The 18264-nt window shown below is 40.9% G+C and overlaps 1 protein-coding gene across 6 annotated transcripts in view; it reads left to right on the top strand.

Annotated features, from left to right (window-relative positions):
• The window catches only part of LOC125464301 (probable E3 ubiquitin-protein ligase HECTD4), a 284911-nt gene that overhangs the window by 189869 nt on the left and 76778 nt on the right, over window positions 1-18264 (top strand). For all 6 annotated transcript variants that reach the window (XM_059654988.1, XM_059654987.1, XM_059654990.1 and 3 more), the window contains 10 exons: window positions 1708-1843; window positions 3388-3529; window positions 3989-4155; window positions 7094-7240; window positions 7962-8146; window positions 9174-9327; window positions 11017-11297; window positions 12440-12629; window positions 14713-14794; window positions 15379-15581. In XM_059654988.1, the coding sequence (XP_059510971.1) occupies window positions 1708-1843; window positions 3388-3529; window positions 3989-4155; window positions 7094-7240; window positions 7962-8146; window positions 9174-9327; window positions 11017-11297; window positions 12440-12629; window positions 14713-14794; window positions 15379-15581 (1687 nt within the window). The remainder of the gene's footprint in view (window positions 1-1707; window positions 1844-3387; window positions 3530-3988; window positions 4156-7093; window positions 7241-7961; window positions 8147-9173; window positions 9328-11016; window positions 11298-12439; window positions 12630-14712; window positions 14795-15378; window positions 15582-18264) is intronic.

Raw genomic sequence — 18264 nt, 5'->3', positions numbered from 1 at the left:
TATAAGAAACAAATACAAATTTGTGATTTATGAGCTGCAGGGACAAACTCTTTCTAGCACCTTTTGTGCACTTCTATTCACCACCATCTTTTCAAATCAGACTGCAGAGCTCTGTTCTTCAGTCTTCTGGATACATGACTAATTGAGTAGAATGTTGTTTTGCTTTTTGAGAGTGTTTTTGAATATAAAGTGGAGAGCTTATGTTTCAGTTGTGAAGGACTGGTGAAATCACAACCAGAATGATGTATACAGTATGGTTTGCTTATTCAAGGAAGGATTTCAGTGACTTGAAAGCATGCGGCACAGTGGCTCAGTGGTTAGCACTGCTGCCTCACAGCGCCAGGGACCTCGGTTCGATTTCACCGCCGGGCAACTCTGTGTGGGGTTTACATACTCTCCCCATGTCTGTGTGGGTTTCCTACAAGTGCTCTGGTTTCCTCCCACAGTTTAAGGATGTGTAGGCTAGATGGATTGGCCATGCTAAATTACCTGTAGTGTTCAGGCATGTGGGTTAGGTGGGTTAAAGGGGAATGGGTCTGAGTGGGATGTCTGTCGGTGTGGATTTGCTGGGTGGATGAGTAAACGGCTTTGACTAAAGTTGTTGATGCTGGAGTAAAAGAGATGTTTCTTTTACTGGCAGAATCCAGAGCTAAGAATCACTGTTTTAAAAATAGGGGGCCAACATTTTAAGGCAACAATTAGGCAGTTTTTATTTTGAGGTTTGTGTGTCTTTGGAACTCTTCCTTTACAGGTTTAAGGAAACAGAGCCATTGAACGTTTTTAAGGCAAAGAAAGGTAGATTTTTGATAAGCAAGGAACTGAAAGCTCATTGGGAATAGTCAGAAATGTGGAGTAACCAGATCACCCATCATCTTGTTGAGTGCCAGGCCAGCCTCCAGGAGCGAGTGACCATATTTCCAATTCACCTATTGGTGAAGCAAAAAGTGAAAATGTTGCCATATTGCTTGAGGACCATAGGCTCCTTCTCATTTGAGTGAGTGACTGGTGGTGAGTTTAAAGTGAGGCTCACCACACCTCCGGCAAGAGGCAAGGTTGAGAAAGCAGAGTTTTCACGGTAGCCTCAGCAGTATGGGGATTTAAACCTAAGCTGTTGACATTACTGTGTTGTAAACCAGCCTTATGTGTAACAGTCATCATCATCAGTGTAATGTTAATTCAGTTTTTTTGCATGTTCCTGTTCAACGGTTGAGAGTTATATTAAATGGCTTGAGCTTGGAATGTCGTAACTGTGTAAGCATGCAATGAATATGACAAACGTTGTGTAACTTGGGCAGATGTCTGGTCCCTTGTGAAGTAAATAACTTTGCTATTTCAGTAAGCATCTTGTGTCCTTTTTTTATTATCTTAATTGTTTTGACTTTGTTAAATTTGATATAGTAGAAGCCTAATATTGCCAATAAATGCAATGAAACATTTTTACTTGGTGTAAAAAAGGAAATGCTCAATTAGGATCATTTCTCAATTGCTGCTAAAGAGTACTTTTGACTACTGTTCATATTTTGATAGTCTGATGAGAAGTGAAGGTAGCTGGACAGTTTAAAGGAACCTTAACAATAATAGTATAGATAAGAGTTGATAACTCTTGCCTCAACCATGTACAGTTACAAAAATCGCAAATTGACACAATTTGTGGAAATATTGAGTGTGTGCATTTGTCATTCTGACATTCCTTGCTTATTTTGCCAGCTTGTAAATCATCATCCGAAACCAAGGTGATTTCCCACACTGTTCGCCAACCTGTGTTCCTGCGTAGCATGTCTGCACCCTCTGACCTGGAAATGATTGCAAATGAAGATTTAGAATTCACACGAGCTAGTCAAAGGTAAAATGTTAAGTTAGTTTAAATAATTAAGCCACTCACCATGTAAACATGTCCAGTCCTGGAAAATGCATTGCAGTGCAATTACAGCTTAAGTGTGAATACTTGTAGTTATGTATCTGTTTCGTTTGCAAGTTGCTGACAAGGCAAGCATTTATTATGCCCCATTCTTGAGAACGTGAGGATAATTTGCTGCCTTGAATTGCTGTGGTCCATGTAATGTGTTGCACCCACAGTGAAATTTGCCAGGAAGTTATATGACTTTGATGTAGGTACCACAGTATATTGGACTATGTGTGATTTGGAGGAATCTTGCAGATCGTGTTTCCGATCACCACAACCATTCTGCTACTAGACATCACCTCTCGAATCTCTAATTTCAAAATAGCTTAGACAAGTTACTGTAATGCATCCTTCAGACCATGCACACTTAATAAATCTCTGATTTGCTATCTGCGGACTGAAATTGTGATCTAACATGTTTCAAATCTTTGAACCCAGTACAACTGCTTCTATCTGTTTTTCTACAGTTTCCTGTACCCTTTACTGATTAGTTACTTGCTGTAATCCCATTCTCCATTCACATTCTTCGCCAGTTATTTTGTTATGCCAGCCACTAAAATGGGCTTTATTTGTAACATTGTATTGTACAAGTTCAGTCCAAGTGACAAAGTCTGATTAGCCTTTGAAGGCTTACACTGAAACATCCAAATTTCACCTTGAACACGCATCAAGTCTGATTACCGCTACAAAATCAAAATCTTATGTGGAAGAAGCTCCTCTAGAAGAGAATGCTTTAAGTATTTTCCTGTATTTTTAAGTAAAAAGAACACCCTTCATCTTTCCATTCACTATCAATTTGAATGACTCAATAATTTTTATGGGTTTATAGGGCTGCCAAACATATTTGGATGTGAATTAAGCCACTCACCATGTAGCATCTTGTTCATTATTCATCATGTATTGCTGTTGAGAAGGCAGTTGTGAGCTGTCTGTCTGGAATTACTGCAGTCTGTAATGGCATACCCACGTTTTGGTCAGGTAGGGAGTTCCAAGCTGTTTTTCACCATTGCCCATGAGGAATTGCAATACGTTTCCAAGGGGAATTTGCAAGTAGTTGTGCTCCTGTGCGCTTGCTGTCCTTTTCTTCCACGTATTGGTGGGAAAGCAAAAAATGGACTGAGAGTATTTGGAGAAAAAAAAAACTGGAAGAATATATTTTAAAAATCAGTGGTTTGCCACTTGCAACAAAAAACATTTTGTACTCTTCTCCCAACGCTCATCTTCATTCCAATTAAATGACTTGACCAAATGTTTTTGGATTGGTGAGAAGAAAATTGGTCCTTCAAAATTCTAAGTTTAGTCAAGGTTATATGTTGAACAGATACATATTTTTTGGTGCAGATGCTTTAAAGCTAGAAATTATTTTTGGGGCATGCACTGTTAGTCATTAAGTGTTGTTATGCTTTCAGCTTTCAGTATTTTACATTAATAGCAAAGTAATTTTATTGCAGATATCTGAGGACTTTTTCCTGTCTTGTTTGCAGGAGACGCCATGGGAATAGCCATCGGAGCAGTTCCTTCACTCTCCTTCAGTCTCTGACTATTGAAGATAGTCGTGACAAGCCAACATACAGTGTGTTGCTGGGACAGCTGTTTGCTTTCATTGGGACAAATCCTGATCAGGCTGTAAGTGTTAAATTTTGTTTTCGCACCTATATTTTTCAAAAGTATTGAAAAAGTCTGAAATGACCAATTTTTTCTACAAATATTCTGATGGCATGTAATTTGAAATGATTTGCAAGACCAGCTGATTTTGTATATGATGTGCAATTCTGTTTATTGTTCCTTGAATTGAACGTATCTAACTTACTTTTGGTACTCGTTCTTCCATGTCTGTAATTGTACATATCATCTCACTGACTTAAATACACTTGACCTCAGTTGTCATTTTTGTTCTTGAGGACATGCATACTTAATTATACATATTACTTGCTATTGATCTGTAAATCTCAGCATTTTGACAACTTTAATAATTACCGAAGTTATGTTATAAATTTCTTTCATGATCTGCTAAATGAGATTGGAGAGGTTGCCATTGAGAGTTGCATAAAAAACATTGAAAATTATGGTGTTATTTATCTTAAGGTGTCAAGCAGCAGTTTCCTTTTAGCTGCCCAGACTCGATGGAGGCGTGGTAACACCAGAAAACAGGCCCTGGTACACATGCGTGAACTGTTGACAGCAGCAGTCCGAGTTGGTGGTGTAACTCATTTAGTTGGCCCTGTGACCACTGTTCTCCAAGGTGGACCAAGGTGAGATGCTGACCAGTAGAATTGTTAGGATTGGGGGTTGTGGGGAGGTGGACAGCAGCGTGGAATGGGTGTGGAGAAAGTTTATTCTTGAAAAGGAAATTCTGTGACACAGTTTTTAGTATTTGGTAGCATGTTCATTTTGCTTACTTTTCTAATGTTACAAATTCTGAGTACTGAGCAGCTGACTCCTTTTTAAAATATCCTACACACTCAGTAAGGTGAGGGGAGTTACTTTGGGTGAATGAGGAATGTCTCTGTTCCACCCCAGTAGTTTACCTCAGCCTCATTGCTCAGTCCTCTAGATCTAGTTCCAACACATTACTTAATTTTATTTTCATATCAGTCATTCTTGATTCTGAGCAGTTGTGAATGCGGAATTATGACTTCTGGCACTGGATTGAAACTGATTCTCATCTTGTCTATTGTTCATTGTTTGCATGTTCTCCCCCACACTCACTCCATTTTCTTGCGCAGCCATTCACCATGCCACCTCAAATGTAGACATGGGGAAAATAAAGCCTAATGGCTGCCAGTGTTGCTGCTGTTTAATTGCACAGGAGGAGAGACATTTCCAAGAGTGAGTTGGATCTCTCTAATCCTGAGTCGCCTCTGAAGTATTGGACTCCGTTTAATGCTCCTTCCTATTGGTTCTACCATATCTTAGGTCTTCCAATGTTATGCTGGGTTACTATTATGTACTACCTGCAAGGTTGCAATCAGACAGTATTAGAAAGATTTAAGCATAGATTTTTGGTAGGAGACAAAATATTGTTTTTGACCAATATCGTATTAAAATTTAAACTATCTTTTTGGTAATGCAGAGCTTGAGTATTGCAGGAAAAAAGGTATGTTTTTTAAAAAAAACTTCATCTTGCGTTAATCAGTGTAATTTATATTACCGAGTAAAAGGAAAAGTTATATTGTAAGAGAGGACAATGTTAGTTCAGTTGGCTGGTTTGCGAAGCAAAGTGAGGTCAGTAGCACAGTTTCAATTTCCATACCGGCTGAGATTACACTGACCTGTAGATTCACCTGTAGTTGAGATGCCTTAAATTTGTGGAAGACTGGGCACTTTCTAGCACCAAGGGTGATGTCTTTGGGTGATCTCAGTATAAAGTACCCAACTTAAGCAAATGGTCTGGCCTCTATTTATGTGGTTGCTGATAAGGCCTGCCTTGTAGCAGTTGGAACTATAGTAACCAATGCATATATTGACCAGTAAAGGGGGATTCATGACATTTATTAAAAGTCTGACCGATCTCTGAACTAGGACATCAAGGAAGGGTAGCTCATTGGCTGCTTCATTTCAGTGATCAACTTGAGAACAGCATCAAGTTCACTGAGATGTGCAAGGAAATTGCTTTTTGCAGCTGTGGCTTAAAATTCAAATATAGTTTAGCTGTTAACTGTTAGTTATCGTCGAATTGGTACATTCTCCACACCAACCACTCTTATCAACGAGTCAATTTGCCAACCAGTTGACCCTGTCATACAGTATAAATATTTTACCTTACTTGGTAATTCTTGCAAATTGCCCTGATGAGTGCAAACAAAAAGCTTTGGCATGTTTAAATTCTTTTTGCCTTTGTTATTCAACTTACTTCGTTTCATTCAGTCCCATCAATCTGTTTCCTCCGAATCGAACAATGTCCGGACAATTTAAATAAAACACACTGTGCTAGAGATCGTGTTCCTGAAGAACAACAAATTTGATGTTGAGCAAAATGTTTTAAAAACAAATATTATTCAATTTACAGGATAGTTTAACTCAAATTTGTGTACTGTTAAATTGAAAGAAGTTTATTTCATTGAACAGACTTGAATCCCCCTTTACTGGTCAATATATGCATTGGTTACTATAGTTCCATCTGCTACAAGGCAGGCCTTATCAGCTACCACATAAATAGAGGCCAGACCATTTGCTTAAGTTGGATTCGCTCCACACTGCCCTCCAACCCCACCACACCCGGCACCTTCCCCTGCAACCGCAGGAAATGCTACACTTGCCCCCACACCACCTCCCTCACCCCTATCCCAGGCCCCAAGATGACATTCCACATTAAGCAGAGGTTCACCTGCACATCTGCCAATGTGGTATACTGCATCCACTGTACCCGGTGCGGCCTCCTCTACATTGGGGAAACCAAGCGGAGGCTTGGAGACCGCTTTGCAGAACACCTCCGCTCAGTTCGCAACAAACAACTGCACCTCCCAGTCGCAAACCATTTCCACTCCCCCTCCCATTCTCTAGATGACATGTCCATCATGGGCCTCCTGCAGTGCCACAATGATGCCACCCGAAGGTTGCAGGAACAGCAACTCATATTCCGCCTGGGAACCCTGCAGCCTAATGGTATCAATGTGGACTTCACTGGTTTCAAAATCTCCCCTTCCCCTACTGCATCCCTAAACCAGCCCAGTTCGTCCCCCTCCCCCCACTGCACCACACAACCAGCCCAGCTCTCCCCCCCCCCCCCCCCCCACCCACTGCATCCCAAAACCAGTCCAACCTGTCTCTGCCTCCCTACTCTCACCCATCCCTTCCTCCCACCCCAAGCCGCACCCCCAGCTACCTACTAACCTCATCCCACCTCCTTGACCTGTCCGTCTTCCCTGGACTGACCTATCCCCTCCCTACCTCCCCACCTATACTCTCTCCACCTATACTCTCTCCACCTATCTTCTTTACTCTCCATCTTCGGTCTGCCTCCCCCTCTCTCCCTATTTATTCCAGTTCCCTCTCCCCATCCCCCTCTCTGATGAAGGGTCTAGGCCCGAAACATCAGCTTTTGTGCTTCTGAGATGCTGCTTGGCCTGCTGTGTTCATCCAGCCTCACATTTTATTATCTTGAATTTGAATTCTGGTTTTAGAAGGAAGCTATTTTGCAACTGACTGCCACTGTTTTCCATTGGTACATGTGTTTTGCTGTCCTCTAAGGATTGAAGAACTGACATGTGGCGGGATGGTGGAGCAAGTTCAGGAGGCATTTGGTGAGACCATGACATCAGTTGTTTCACTTTGTGCCCGATATCCAATTGCCTGTGCCAATAGCATTGGCCTTCTTTGTACTATTCCATACACAAGGTAAGGAGCAAGTGTCTTTCATGGTATTTGAATGAATTGGAACTTAAATCAACTGCGTTGTTCTCCCATGTATTTAAATGATCTCCAAACAGCATAAGTGACACCCATATTGAAGAATTGCTTATGTGATCTTAGCAATGGGCTATGCTCCTAATTGGGGATGTAAGCAATTTAAGTATCACCATGACCAATGGGGAAAAGTGCACTGATAATAGAGTTCCACAAGCCATGACAAATGTGTATGAATCGAATTAAACCATGAAAATCAATTTGCTTGACTGACTGCAATTCAGAATCCAACAGTAATGGGTATCAGATTTCATCATTAGTGGGATAAGTAACTCTGATTGTTAGAAACAATTGTTCTGTAACATAATGGCAAGCTGATAGGGAGTTTTGAGAAGATTTGTAGCTCATGTTGAGGTTCTGGATGTGAGCTTGCTCGCTGAACTGGAAGGTTAGTTTTCAGACATTTCGTCACCATTCTAGGTAACATCATCAGTGAGCCTCCGATGAAGCTTCGTCGGAGGCTCACTGATGATGTTACCTAGAATGGTGACGAAACGTCAGAAAACTAACCTTCCAGCTCAGCGAGCAAACTCACATCCATGCCAAGCTGATGTTAATTGTAGCCTTCAAGAAATTCTGCTTTTTTTTTTGCAGCCTATCTTTTGATGGTATTGCATTCACCTGGCTAGTATTTCTTTTCCACTGTGTTTAGGAGTGAGGAGAAATGCCTTGTGCGTAGTGGCTTGGTGCAGCTCATGGACAGACTCTGCAGTCTAACAAGCCAGCGAGAAAGTAGCTCCAGCGAGAAACAGACAAGGAAACAGAAGGTAGCTACGATGGCCTGGGCTGCCTTTCAAGTACTAGCTAATCGCTGTGTGGAGTGGGAGAAAGAAGAAGGTGAGTGTTATCCTTAAATAGAACTATGTCTCCCTGTTCCTACCCTTTTATCCTTTTCTGCCTTCAACCTATTAAAATTCAGGTTAGCAGCATTCATTACTTCATGTTTGACTTTGGCTTCTCTATTTACCTTGGTTCATGTCTTGCACAATTTTCTTAGTTAAGACAAAACCTGGAAATTTCTGCTAATAACGGGAAAAGCTAGTATACAGTTAAATGAGAGAAGTACATTTTGGTGATAAAAGGCCATCAGTGATCTTTCTGATGGCCCTGCTAATAGCTTTTAATTTCAAATGCTTCCCTACTGTCAAAATGAAGAAGCTTGCAGACTTTACATTAGAGGGCAGTTTACTTGTTCCCTCTGTTCATTGTTGCATGGTTGAAGATGTAGATTTTGTAATTTCCAACCATTTTCTACCATTGGGAGTGTCAGCTTACTGAGTCCCGTGTTGGACAACTAGACAGGGTATGCCTTATAAAAATTCAAGGTTCTGCTGAATGATCAGACATTGGAGCACTTGGTTGCTCAAAGTACCCCATTTGGTTGGTTGACAAATAATTTTGAGTTGTTTTCATGGAGTAGTTTAAAACAAAATACAAGTGACTACTTGTTGGTGGCAACCTTCTCACACAGAGATGTCAACGAATCATGCCGATTATGGTTAAATGTGAAAGAATACACAAAGATATACTTAGTAAATACAGTGTAAGCTGAACTTTGTAAAGTTAACATTTTTGGCATGAATTTTTTAATTATAACCATTTCTTTTAAAAAAAAACCCTAATATGTGGATTTTTCTTAATCTGGAATGGAAGGAATCCCAATTTAAGAGATGAGTCTTTTGGGTATTTAACATTTTTTTTAAGGTTGGCATGTGGTGCTGTACTTCAATTGAATATGTCTTCTCCCTGTACCTTTTAATGTGTGTTTAATCACACTATCTCGCCATCTCTCTCTTGTTTGACCACTTGTCCTTTTCATCGCCTGCCCCCCCAAACAAACCCCACCCCCCCCCCCCCCCCATAGGTGTATCAACAAATGCAGTCCATTCTGGCTTAGCTCGTCAAGTGTCAAGCCTATTGACCAACCATCTAGCCCGTGCTACTGAATGCTGTGGGAATCAAGCAGCAGGGAATGACGCACTGCAGGACGTACTCAGCCTCCTCAATGATCTTTCCAGGTAGGGAGAGGAAGGCAACATTTAAGGAAACGGTTCTTTCGGCACGCAGATACTGTTTGAAACTTTGGTCAATGTCAGGTTTTTGGCAGTTTACAATCAGGTGCTTCTGTAAAGTGTGTACTGTATAATTCCTGCAAGATTTCTTTGTTTTAAAAGGATTATACTGACAAGCCTGTGTTGCTGTCTTATTAATATAATCTGAACAGTCATTTTGCTGTGTGCTTTCTGTAAATGGTTAAATAAGTGGCTGAAGAAAACTGGGTTCTTTGTGCTCAGAGATAATGGGAACTGCAGATGCTGGACATTCCAAGATAATAAAATGTGAGGCTGGATGAACACAGCAGGCCAAGCAGCATCTCAGGAGCACAAAAGCTGACGTTTCGGGCCTAGACCCTTCTTCAGAGAGGGGGATGGGGGGAGGGAACTGGAATAAATAGGGAGAGAGGGGGAGGCGGACCGAAGATGGAGAGTAAAGAAGATAGGTGGAGAGGGTGTAGGTGGGGAGGTAGGGAGGGGATAGGTCAGTCCAGGGAAGACGGACAGGTCAAGGAGGTGGGATGAGGTTAGTAGGTAGCTGGGGGTGCGGCTTGGGGTGGGAGGAAGGGATGGGTGAGAGGAAGAACCGGTTAGGGAGGCAGAGACAGGTTGGACTGGTTTTGGGATGCAGTGGGTGGGGGGGAAGAGCTGGGCTGGTTGTGTGGTGCAGTGGGGGGAGGGGATGCACTGGGCTGGTTTGGGGATGCAGTAGGGGAAGGGGAGTTTCAAAATCTCCCCTTCCCCTACTGCATCCCCAAACCAGCCCAGTGCATCCCCTCCCCCCACTGCACCACACAACCAGCCCAGCTCTTCCCCCCCACCCACTGCATCCCAAAACCAGTCCAACCTGTCTCTGCCTCCCTAACCGGTTCTTCCTCTCACCCATCCCTTCCTCCCACCCCAAGCCGCACCCCCAGCTACCTACTAAACTCATCCCACCTCCTTGACCTGTCCGTCTTCCCTGGACTGACCTATCCCCTCCCTACCTCCCCACCTACACCCTCTCCACCTGTCTTCTTTACTCTCCATCTTCGGTCCGCCTCCCCCTCTCTCCCTATTTATTCCAGTTCCCTCCCCCCATCCCCCTCTCTGATGAAGGGTCTAGGCCCGAAACGTCAGCTTTTGTGCTCCTGAGATGCTGCTTGGCCTGCTGTGTTCATCCAGCCTCACATTTTATTTTCTTTGTGCTGTTTCATTTTGTTAAATTGATTATTGTGGACAATGACACCCACAACCAGGGTGCAACTTCAAAGAACTGCTTTCAGTTCATTATTTGAATAGGTTTTGATTGAGTTAAAGTTTATCCACTTGCGTTATTTTTCGTTGCACAGCACACTGGAGTTCTGCAGATGTTCAACTATATATAATATTATAGCACATGTATGATTAACATATTTAATGGATAAATTCAATGTCATTGATTTTTATTTAGTGTTAAAATAAACACTTGCATGTGTTCTCTGTTATACTATTCAACAATTCTAAGAAATGATGTTTAAGAAGGAAATCTGAATACGTCAAACTTTTTTGTCAGCCTTGTTTTTCAAGCAGCAATTACGTTGCCTAAAACGTATTTTGCATATTTAAATTTTGGAAACTAATGAAGAAAATTTAACTCTGCTTTACTCTGCACTTTATTTCTGATCTTACCAGAAGCCAAATTGGTAAAGCAATCCTTAGCCAACCTGCCTGTGTGTCAAAGCTCCTTTCATTGTTGTTAGACCAGCGACCATCCCCCAAGCTGGTGCTCATCATTCTTCAGCTTTGCCGTGCTGCCTTGCCTCTCATGAGTGTGGAAGACTGTGGGAATGTGGAATTGCCACCATGGAGTTATTCTGTACCTTCCCTGGACAATGAACAGGATGATCCTGGTGATCCTGCTTCAAATATTGCATCACTTCTATTAGCTAAACTTGCTGATTACGTTGTACCAGGTAAATTACTTACCCATGTATGGTAAGGTACCGCTAAATTAGATCCTCTTTTTTTGCCCATAATATTACATATCAGTCTTCTACCTGTTTGAACCTATCTTCTTGGTCTTGCCCTGGAATGACAAATGGTCACTTCATTCATCAGTTTTAGTCATTGATCTTTCACCATGAGACCGTTGTGTTTAGTACAAGATGTTGCAAATTCCAATTCCTTTAGGGTAAGAAATTATTCCAAGAGCCACTGGTTCCTGTTGTATTTTTGGCTTGCAGACGATGTGGAGTATCATGCACGTATGATCTTAAAGCACATGGTTTTCAGGCAATTGCGGATTTCTGCTCTCAGGTAGCACTTCAAGGTCAAGTGCTGAGCTCCAGGAGATTTCTGCTGTGTTGGCTGAGAAAATGTGTGTTTCTGGAACAGAATAGGCTCTCTTTTAAAAAGGAGTAACCAGTGCTAATGTGGTATTGCTGTTCTAACAACTGACACTAGAAGTGATTAATATTTTTTTTATATAAATTAACTTTTAGTTTTAGACGTAGGACTGCACAAATAAATTCTGAAACCATTGGGAATCTAACTGTTTACCTGAAACCAAAGATCTAAATTTTGTTCCTTCTCGTGTGCCTCCCTTTAAATCTTTCCTCCCCGAAGATATTGTCTTGGTATAGGGTTTTTGTGACATCTGTTGTTCCAGGGCTTAAAATAGTGACCATTTTGTTTTGAGCCTAAATTGTTTAATGTTAGGCTATCCTTCAAAAGATTGTTGATACCTGAACCATCTCCTACCCTGAGCTGAATCCACACATGCAGTCTTTTTGACAAAAGAAGCCGTGATCAAATGTAGACAGTGTTTTCTTGCCTGCACTAACCCATGTGTGCTGAGATATAGTATAACATCTAGTTGTCTAGGCTGGGATCCTCGAAACAGAATAGACTAGTTTATTTATTGCAGTAATTATTAAATTTCATAGTGAGTTACTGTTAGTGAAATGTAAATTGAGAAATTGTCATAATTGAATTTCTGCCTCAAGTATTCGCATAGCTTCAGTAATCAAGCATGCAGGAAATCTGACTTGCCGTCAGAGTAATATCAGTCAGCCTGTTTGTTTGAGAAGCTGAACATTTAAAACTCTGTTTCCAGGGTGTCAAACCGTACTCTCTCCCAGCACGTCTGAAGCTGGTTCTTCCTTTACAAAATCCAGCCCAAAGAACTCAATAAAATCAGAGAAAGATGGTGGAGAGGAAAGCGAAGCCATAGATGGTAAACTGTCAATCTTGATTCATAAACGTGAAGATCAGTCATCCCATGAAGTCCTTCAACCATTACTCAGGTTGGTGTAGCGGTAGTGTTCTTCTCTTCTGCCATCTGTTTACTTTTCCCCTGAAGATTTTATCTAATGGTACTTCAATACTTGCTGTTCTCTAGTATTGCAAGTCTCCCGATCCTGATGGACTTCATCCTGAGATCTTAAATCAAGTAGCCAATGAGATTGTTGATGTCTTGTATTTCATTTGTCAAAATCCCCCAATTCTGGGAAGGACTAGAATGTATTGAATATAATTCCTTTATTCAAAGAAAAGGAAGACAAACTGCAGGGAACTACAGCCCAATTAGCTCAACATCAATCATAGAAGATGTGAGACGCATTTATAAGGTTGTTATTGCAGAGTACTTAAAGTTCAAGATAATCAGGCAGAGTTAACTTGATTTAGTGAAAGGGAAATCATATTTAGCCAATCTTGCATTTCTTAAGTAACATTGGATAAGTGGAAACTCATGGATGTGTACTGTACTTAGATTTTCAGAAGATGTTTGATAGGGTGACACATCAAAAGTTATTGAGATAAAAGCTGATTGCCTAGGATAGCATACTGACATGGAAACAGTAGGCAAAAATGGATCATTTTCTGGTTGGCAGGCTGTAACAGTTGTTGGGCCATGGCGATCAGTGATAGAGCCTTAACTTTTCACCATTTATACAAATGACTTGGATGAATGGACAGAAGATATGTTTGCTGAAGTGGTTGATGACACCATTGTTAGGTACAAAAGGCAGTTGTGAAGAAAAGACATAAAAAGCTACAAAGCAATGTGGATAGATTCAGTGAGTGGGTAAAGATCTGGCTCATGATGGAGATAACAAAATGTGCTGCTGGATGAACACAGCAGGCCAAGCAGCATCTGAGGAGCACAAAAAGATGCTGCTTGACCTGCTGTGTTCATCCAGCTCCACACTTTTTTTTAATCTCAGCTTCTCCAGCATCTGCAGTTCCCATTATCTCTGGCAAATGATGAATGTGGGTAAATGTGAAAATGCACATATTTAGCAGGAAGAATGTAAATAAGCATCTAAATGATGAGAGATTGCAGAGGAGGATCACTGTCTTCATGCATGAATCAGAAAAGTGTGCAGGTACAACAAGTAATTAAAAGTAATGTAGGTTTCATGTCTTTCGCAGATTTCACAGAAGCTGTACAGTGAAGTTCGGCAGATCTTGAATGCCAATTGTGGCAGAGTCATACAGCACAGAAGAGAGGCCCTTCACCCATGGAGTTTACACTATTCCAACTTAGCTCATTGCCTTAAATATTGCAATATCTCAGATGCTTATCCACATACTTCTTAAATGTTAAGATTTCCTGACTCTTTCTCATTCCCACTCAGTACTGACCAGATTTCCACCATGTTCTCTTTGTTTTTGAAAAAAATTCCTCAATCCCCTCCAAATGCCCCCTTTACCTTAAAGTTATTCCCTCTTATTAATTATCCTTTGAAATAAGGGAAGCAGCAGTTTCCTATCACCCTGTTCATTCTGCTCATAATCTTAGGCACCAGTCAGGATCCCATCCAACTTCTCTGCAGTCGAGACAACAACCTGAGCCTGTCCAGCTTGTCTTTGTGGCTAAAATGCTTCAAACCAGGCAACATCTCCAGTGATATCACATCTCTTCTATCATTAATCCAGTTTTAGAAAAATCAGCTCCATGCCACCAACCAATGTCCATACTTGCATACTTTCCAAAATGAAACAAAAAATAGCAACTCTGCTTCCCGTCACCTTTCGTTGCTTGATGACCATTTTTAGCATGCTCTAAAACTGCCTTCAGACAAATCGGTTAGCTCAGAGGTGATAAATTGAGTTTCTTTGTTTATGGGGCTCAAATTCAAATTTAATCTGCAGTTTGCATAGAGCTTTTGGTAACTTATTGACTACATTAGCATTGGTGGATGAGAAGCACTTTAACTAGATGTACAATCCCAAGTTAGACTTGGGTTAGGATTTATCACTTTCAATTCGGTCTTAGATATGCTCAATGAATTTTCATGGCTGTATACAACGTGTTACAAGTTGAATCAATGAAGTTAAGTATTCAGTTGCACTTTTATGTAATTTCAACTCTGTCCTTTGCAGTAGCTCAGAAGGACGGCCTTTCCGATTGGGCACTGGTGCCAACATGGAGAAAGTAGTGAAAATGGATAGAGACATGACTAAAGTAAGGAATTATGAGAAGATTATTTCCAGATAGAATCTTTTACTATTTGGGAATTACGATACCCTTAGCACAGACTGGAGATCAAATCTGTCTAGGATCTCCATGGCTCATTCTGCACTTCAATGACCTTTGGCATCAAAAAAAAATTTTATTTATGAACTGAAGTTGATCAGATCAAAGGAGTTGTATGCTGGAAGTCACTTTACTGTTCTCCAAAAGTATTTTTACTTTTTTAACAAGCTAAGTGATTTACTTAGGTGTAAATCGTCATTTTTTTCTTTAATATACTAGTCGGGATACAAGTTCCTTATATTTTGAATCTTCTGCCCCAAATTGCAGTGAGTTCTGCTTGGGTAATAAAAGTCAAAGAAGTACCTTTTTCTGGTTGATCTTGTTTTTAATGATGAGAATTCATACATTGCATAAATCAAATAACTGGGCCACTACTAAATTGTGATAACTGTTTAGTGTTTCAGCTCACTTGTGGAATACGTGTTTCTTGCCTGTCATGAAACAGAATAATATTGTAATATTGTACTGATTAAAATATGCTTTCTGAGACTAATGATTTCTTTGGTTTGCAGAGTGGGTACTGTGAAGTTATCACAGAAGAAGCAGTTGCAGCCTTGCGCAAGGCTACCAAATGGGCACAGTCAGGACTAATCGTAAGTGTGGGACCACCAGTGGAAGCTACTAGTCAGGAGGCTACCAGTGGGCTGACAACTGGCGACAAGAAGAAAACAGCTCAGACATCCATCTGCAGAGAAAAAAATGCAGAACTTGCCAGGTAGGAGATGGTGAGAAAGAAATAGGATTGAAGACCAGAAAATGAAGAACATGCCCCATTAGGATGGAGCACGCTGAAACTGTTCAAATTGTTCTATTGAAGAACCCCATCACTTCGTGATTTAAGACTTTTTTGACTGTGCAGCCTAGTTACAGGATAAAGAGGTTGTAGAAAGGCTAAAATAAAACAAAAATAAGAATCAGTTTGCAAGTATGTGTGTTCAAGGACCTATTGCTTTTAGCTAGAAGGGAGAGCTAAGGGATCAAAGGGATATGCAGTTTTAAGTACTTGTGAATTTAATGTGTTATATTAAAGATGAATGTTTAGTCACCTACCTGTATCTTATGACAGTATGTTGTGACAATATTTCATTAACTATGGAACATGCTAAGGTGGTGAAATGTGCTTTTAAATGTACATTGCTTTTTAGAAACATAGAAGATAGGAACAGAAGGGGGTCGATCAGCCCTTCAAGCCAGCTTCGCCATTCATCACGATCATGGCTGATGGTCCATCTCAAAAGCCTAATCCTGCACTCACCCCAAGTGCAATATCAAGCCGCCCCTTAAATAGATTACGTGTTTGGATATTAACTACTTCTGTGGTAATGAATTCCACAGACTCACCACTCTAGGTGAAATGACTCCTCATGTCCATCCTAAATGGTCTACCCCAAATCTTAAGACTGTGACTCTGGTTCTGGACATACCCACCATCACGAATATCCTCCCTGCATCTCCACTGAATAGCCCTTATAGAATTTTATAAGTCCCCATGAGATTCCCCCATCATTCATCTGAACTCCAGCAAAAACAATGCTAACCTAATCGCTCTCTCCTCATACGTCAGTCCTGCCATCCCCAGAATCAGCCTGGTAAACCTTCTGAACAATTCCTCAAGAGCAAGAGAATCCTTCCTTAGAAAGGAAGACAAAAACTGCACACAATATTCTACATGTGGCCTCACCAAGGTCCTGTATAACTGCCACAATATATCCCTGCTCTGGTATTCAGAACCCCTCTCAATGAATGCCAGCATACCATTACCATTTGCCTTCTTTACCGCCTGCTGCGCCTACATGCTTAGCTTCAGCGACTGATGCGCAAGGACACAAAAGGCCCTGCTGCACACTCCCCCGTCCCAATTTGCAGCCATTTGGGTAGCAATCTGCTACCTTGTTTTTGTTTCCAAAGTGAGTAATCTCACATTTATCCAAATCGTACTGCGTCTGCCATTGATTTGCACACTCACCCGATCTGATGAGATCATGCTGAAGGATCTCTGCATCCTCAGCACAGCTCACTCTCCCACCCAACTTGGTATAATCTGCAAGGTTTGAGATGTTACATATTGTTGCCTCATCCAAATAGTTAATATATCTTGTCAATAGCTAGGGTCCCACTAGATATTGCCTGCCGGTTTGAAATGGACCCATTAATTCCTATTCTTTGTTTCCTCTCTGCTAATCAATTTTCTGTCCATCTCAATACACTTGCCCCAATCCTATGTGCTTTAATCTTGCAAAATAATCTCCTATATGGGACTTTGACAAATGCTTTCAGAAAGTCAAAATACATCACATTGACTGGCTCCCCCTTGTCAATTCTACTAGTTACATCTTCATAGAATTCCAACATATTTGTCAAGCATGATTTCTCCTTTATAAATCCATGCTGACTCTGTCTGATCCTGCCTCTGCTTTCTAAATGCTCCACTATAAAATCCTTGACAACGGATTTAAGAATTTTCCCCACTACCAATGTTAGTTTTAGTGGCGTATAAATCCCTGTTTTCTCTCTACCTCCCTTTTGAATATGGAGTGACATTAACTATCCTCCAATCTGCAATGACTGTTCCAGAGTATGTAAAATCCTGAAAGATGACCACCAATACGTCCACTATTTCTAGAGCCTTAAGTACTCTAGTGAGTTTTGAGAAGATTTGTAGCTCAGGTTGAGGTTCTGGATGTAAGTTTGCTCGCTGAGCTGGAAGGTTCGTTCCCAGACGCTTCGTCTCCATTCTAGGTAACATCATCAGTGAGCCTCCGATGAAGCGCTGGTGTTATGTCCCGCTTTCTATTTATCTGTTTAGGTTTCCTTGGGTTGGAATGCAGGAAATGACATCACCAACCCATGGAAACCTAAACAGATAAATAGAAAGCGGGACATAACACCAGCGCTTCGTCGGAGGCTCACTAATGATGTTACCTCGAGTGGTGATGAAACGCCTGAAAACGAACCTTCCAGCTCAGCGAGCAAACTTACATCCTTAAGTACTCTGGAACGTAGATTATCAGGCCCTCAGGATTTATCTGCTTTCAATCCCATCAACTTTCCCAGCACCATTTTCTCTACTAATATTGATCTCCCTCACTATCTCTTGCATTCTCCAACATTTCTGTTATCTGAGAAAAAATTAAACCTAAATTTAAAAAAAAATCTGAGTTTATATTTGGTCTGGGATGAGCCAGAATGGCATACTTAACAGTACTTGTGAGGCATACTTATTTCTACACAATGTGGGAATTAGATAGGAATTTAAGCAATAGACAAGTTACTAAAAAAGGAGTGCGTTGGCATGCTTAAACATGATGATTCCCTTCTCGAATAATATTAAGACTGGAATGTGACTTAATTTAATTCTCCTTTTGGTTTTAATTTTTGGGGCCATGAAAACATAAATT

This window comes from Stegostoma tigrinum, chromosome 26, assembly GCF_030684315.1.
Source record: "Stegostoma tigrinum isolate sSteTig4 chromosome 26, sSteTig4.hap1, whole genome shotgun sequence".
In the NCBI taxonomy this organism is placed as follows: Eukaryota; Metazoa; Chordata; class Chondrichthyes; order Orectolobiformes; family Stegostomatidae; genus Stegostoma; species Stegostoma tigrinum.
The sequence above is the reverse complement of the archived record's forward strand: the minus strand, read 5'-3'. Positions and strand labels throughout refer to the sequence as shown.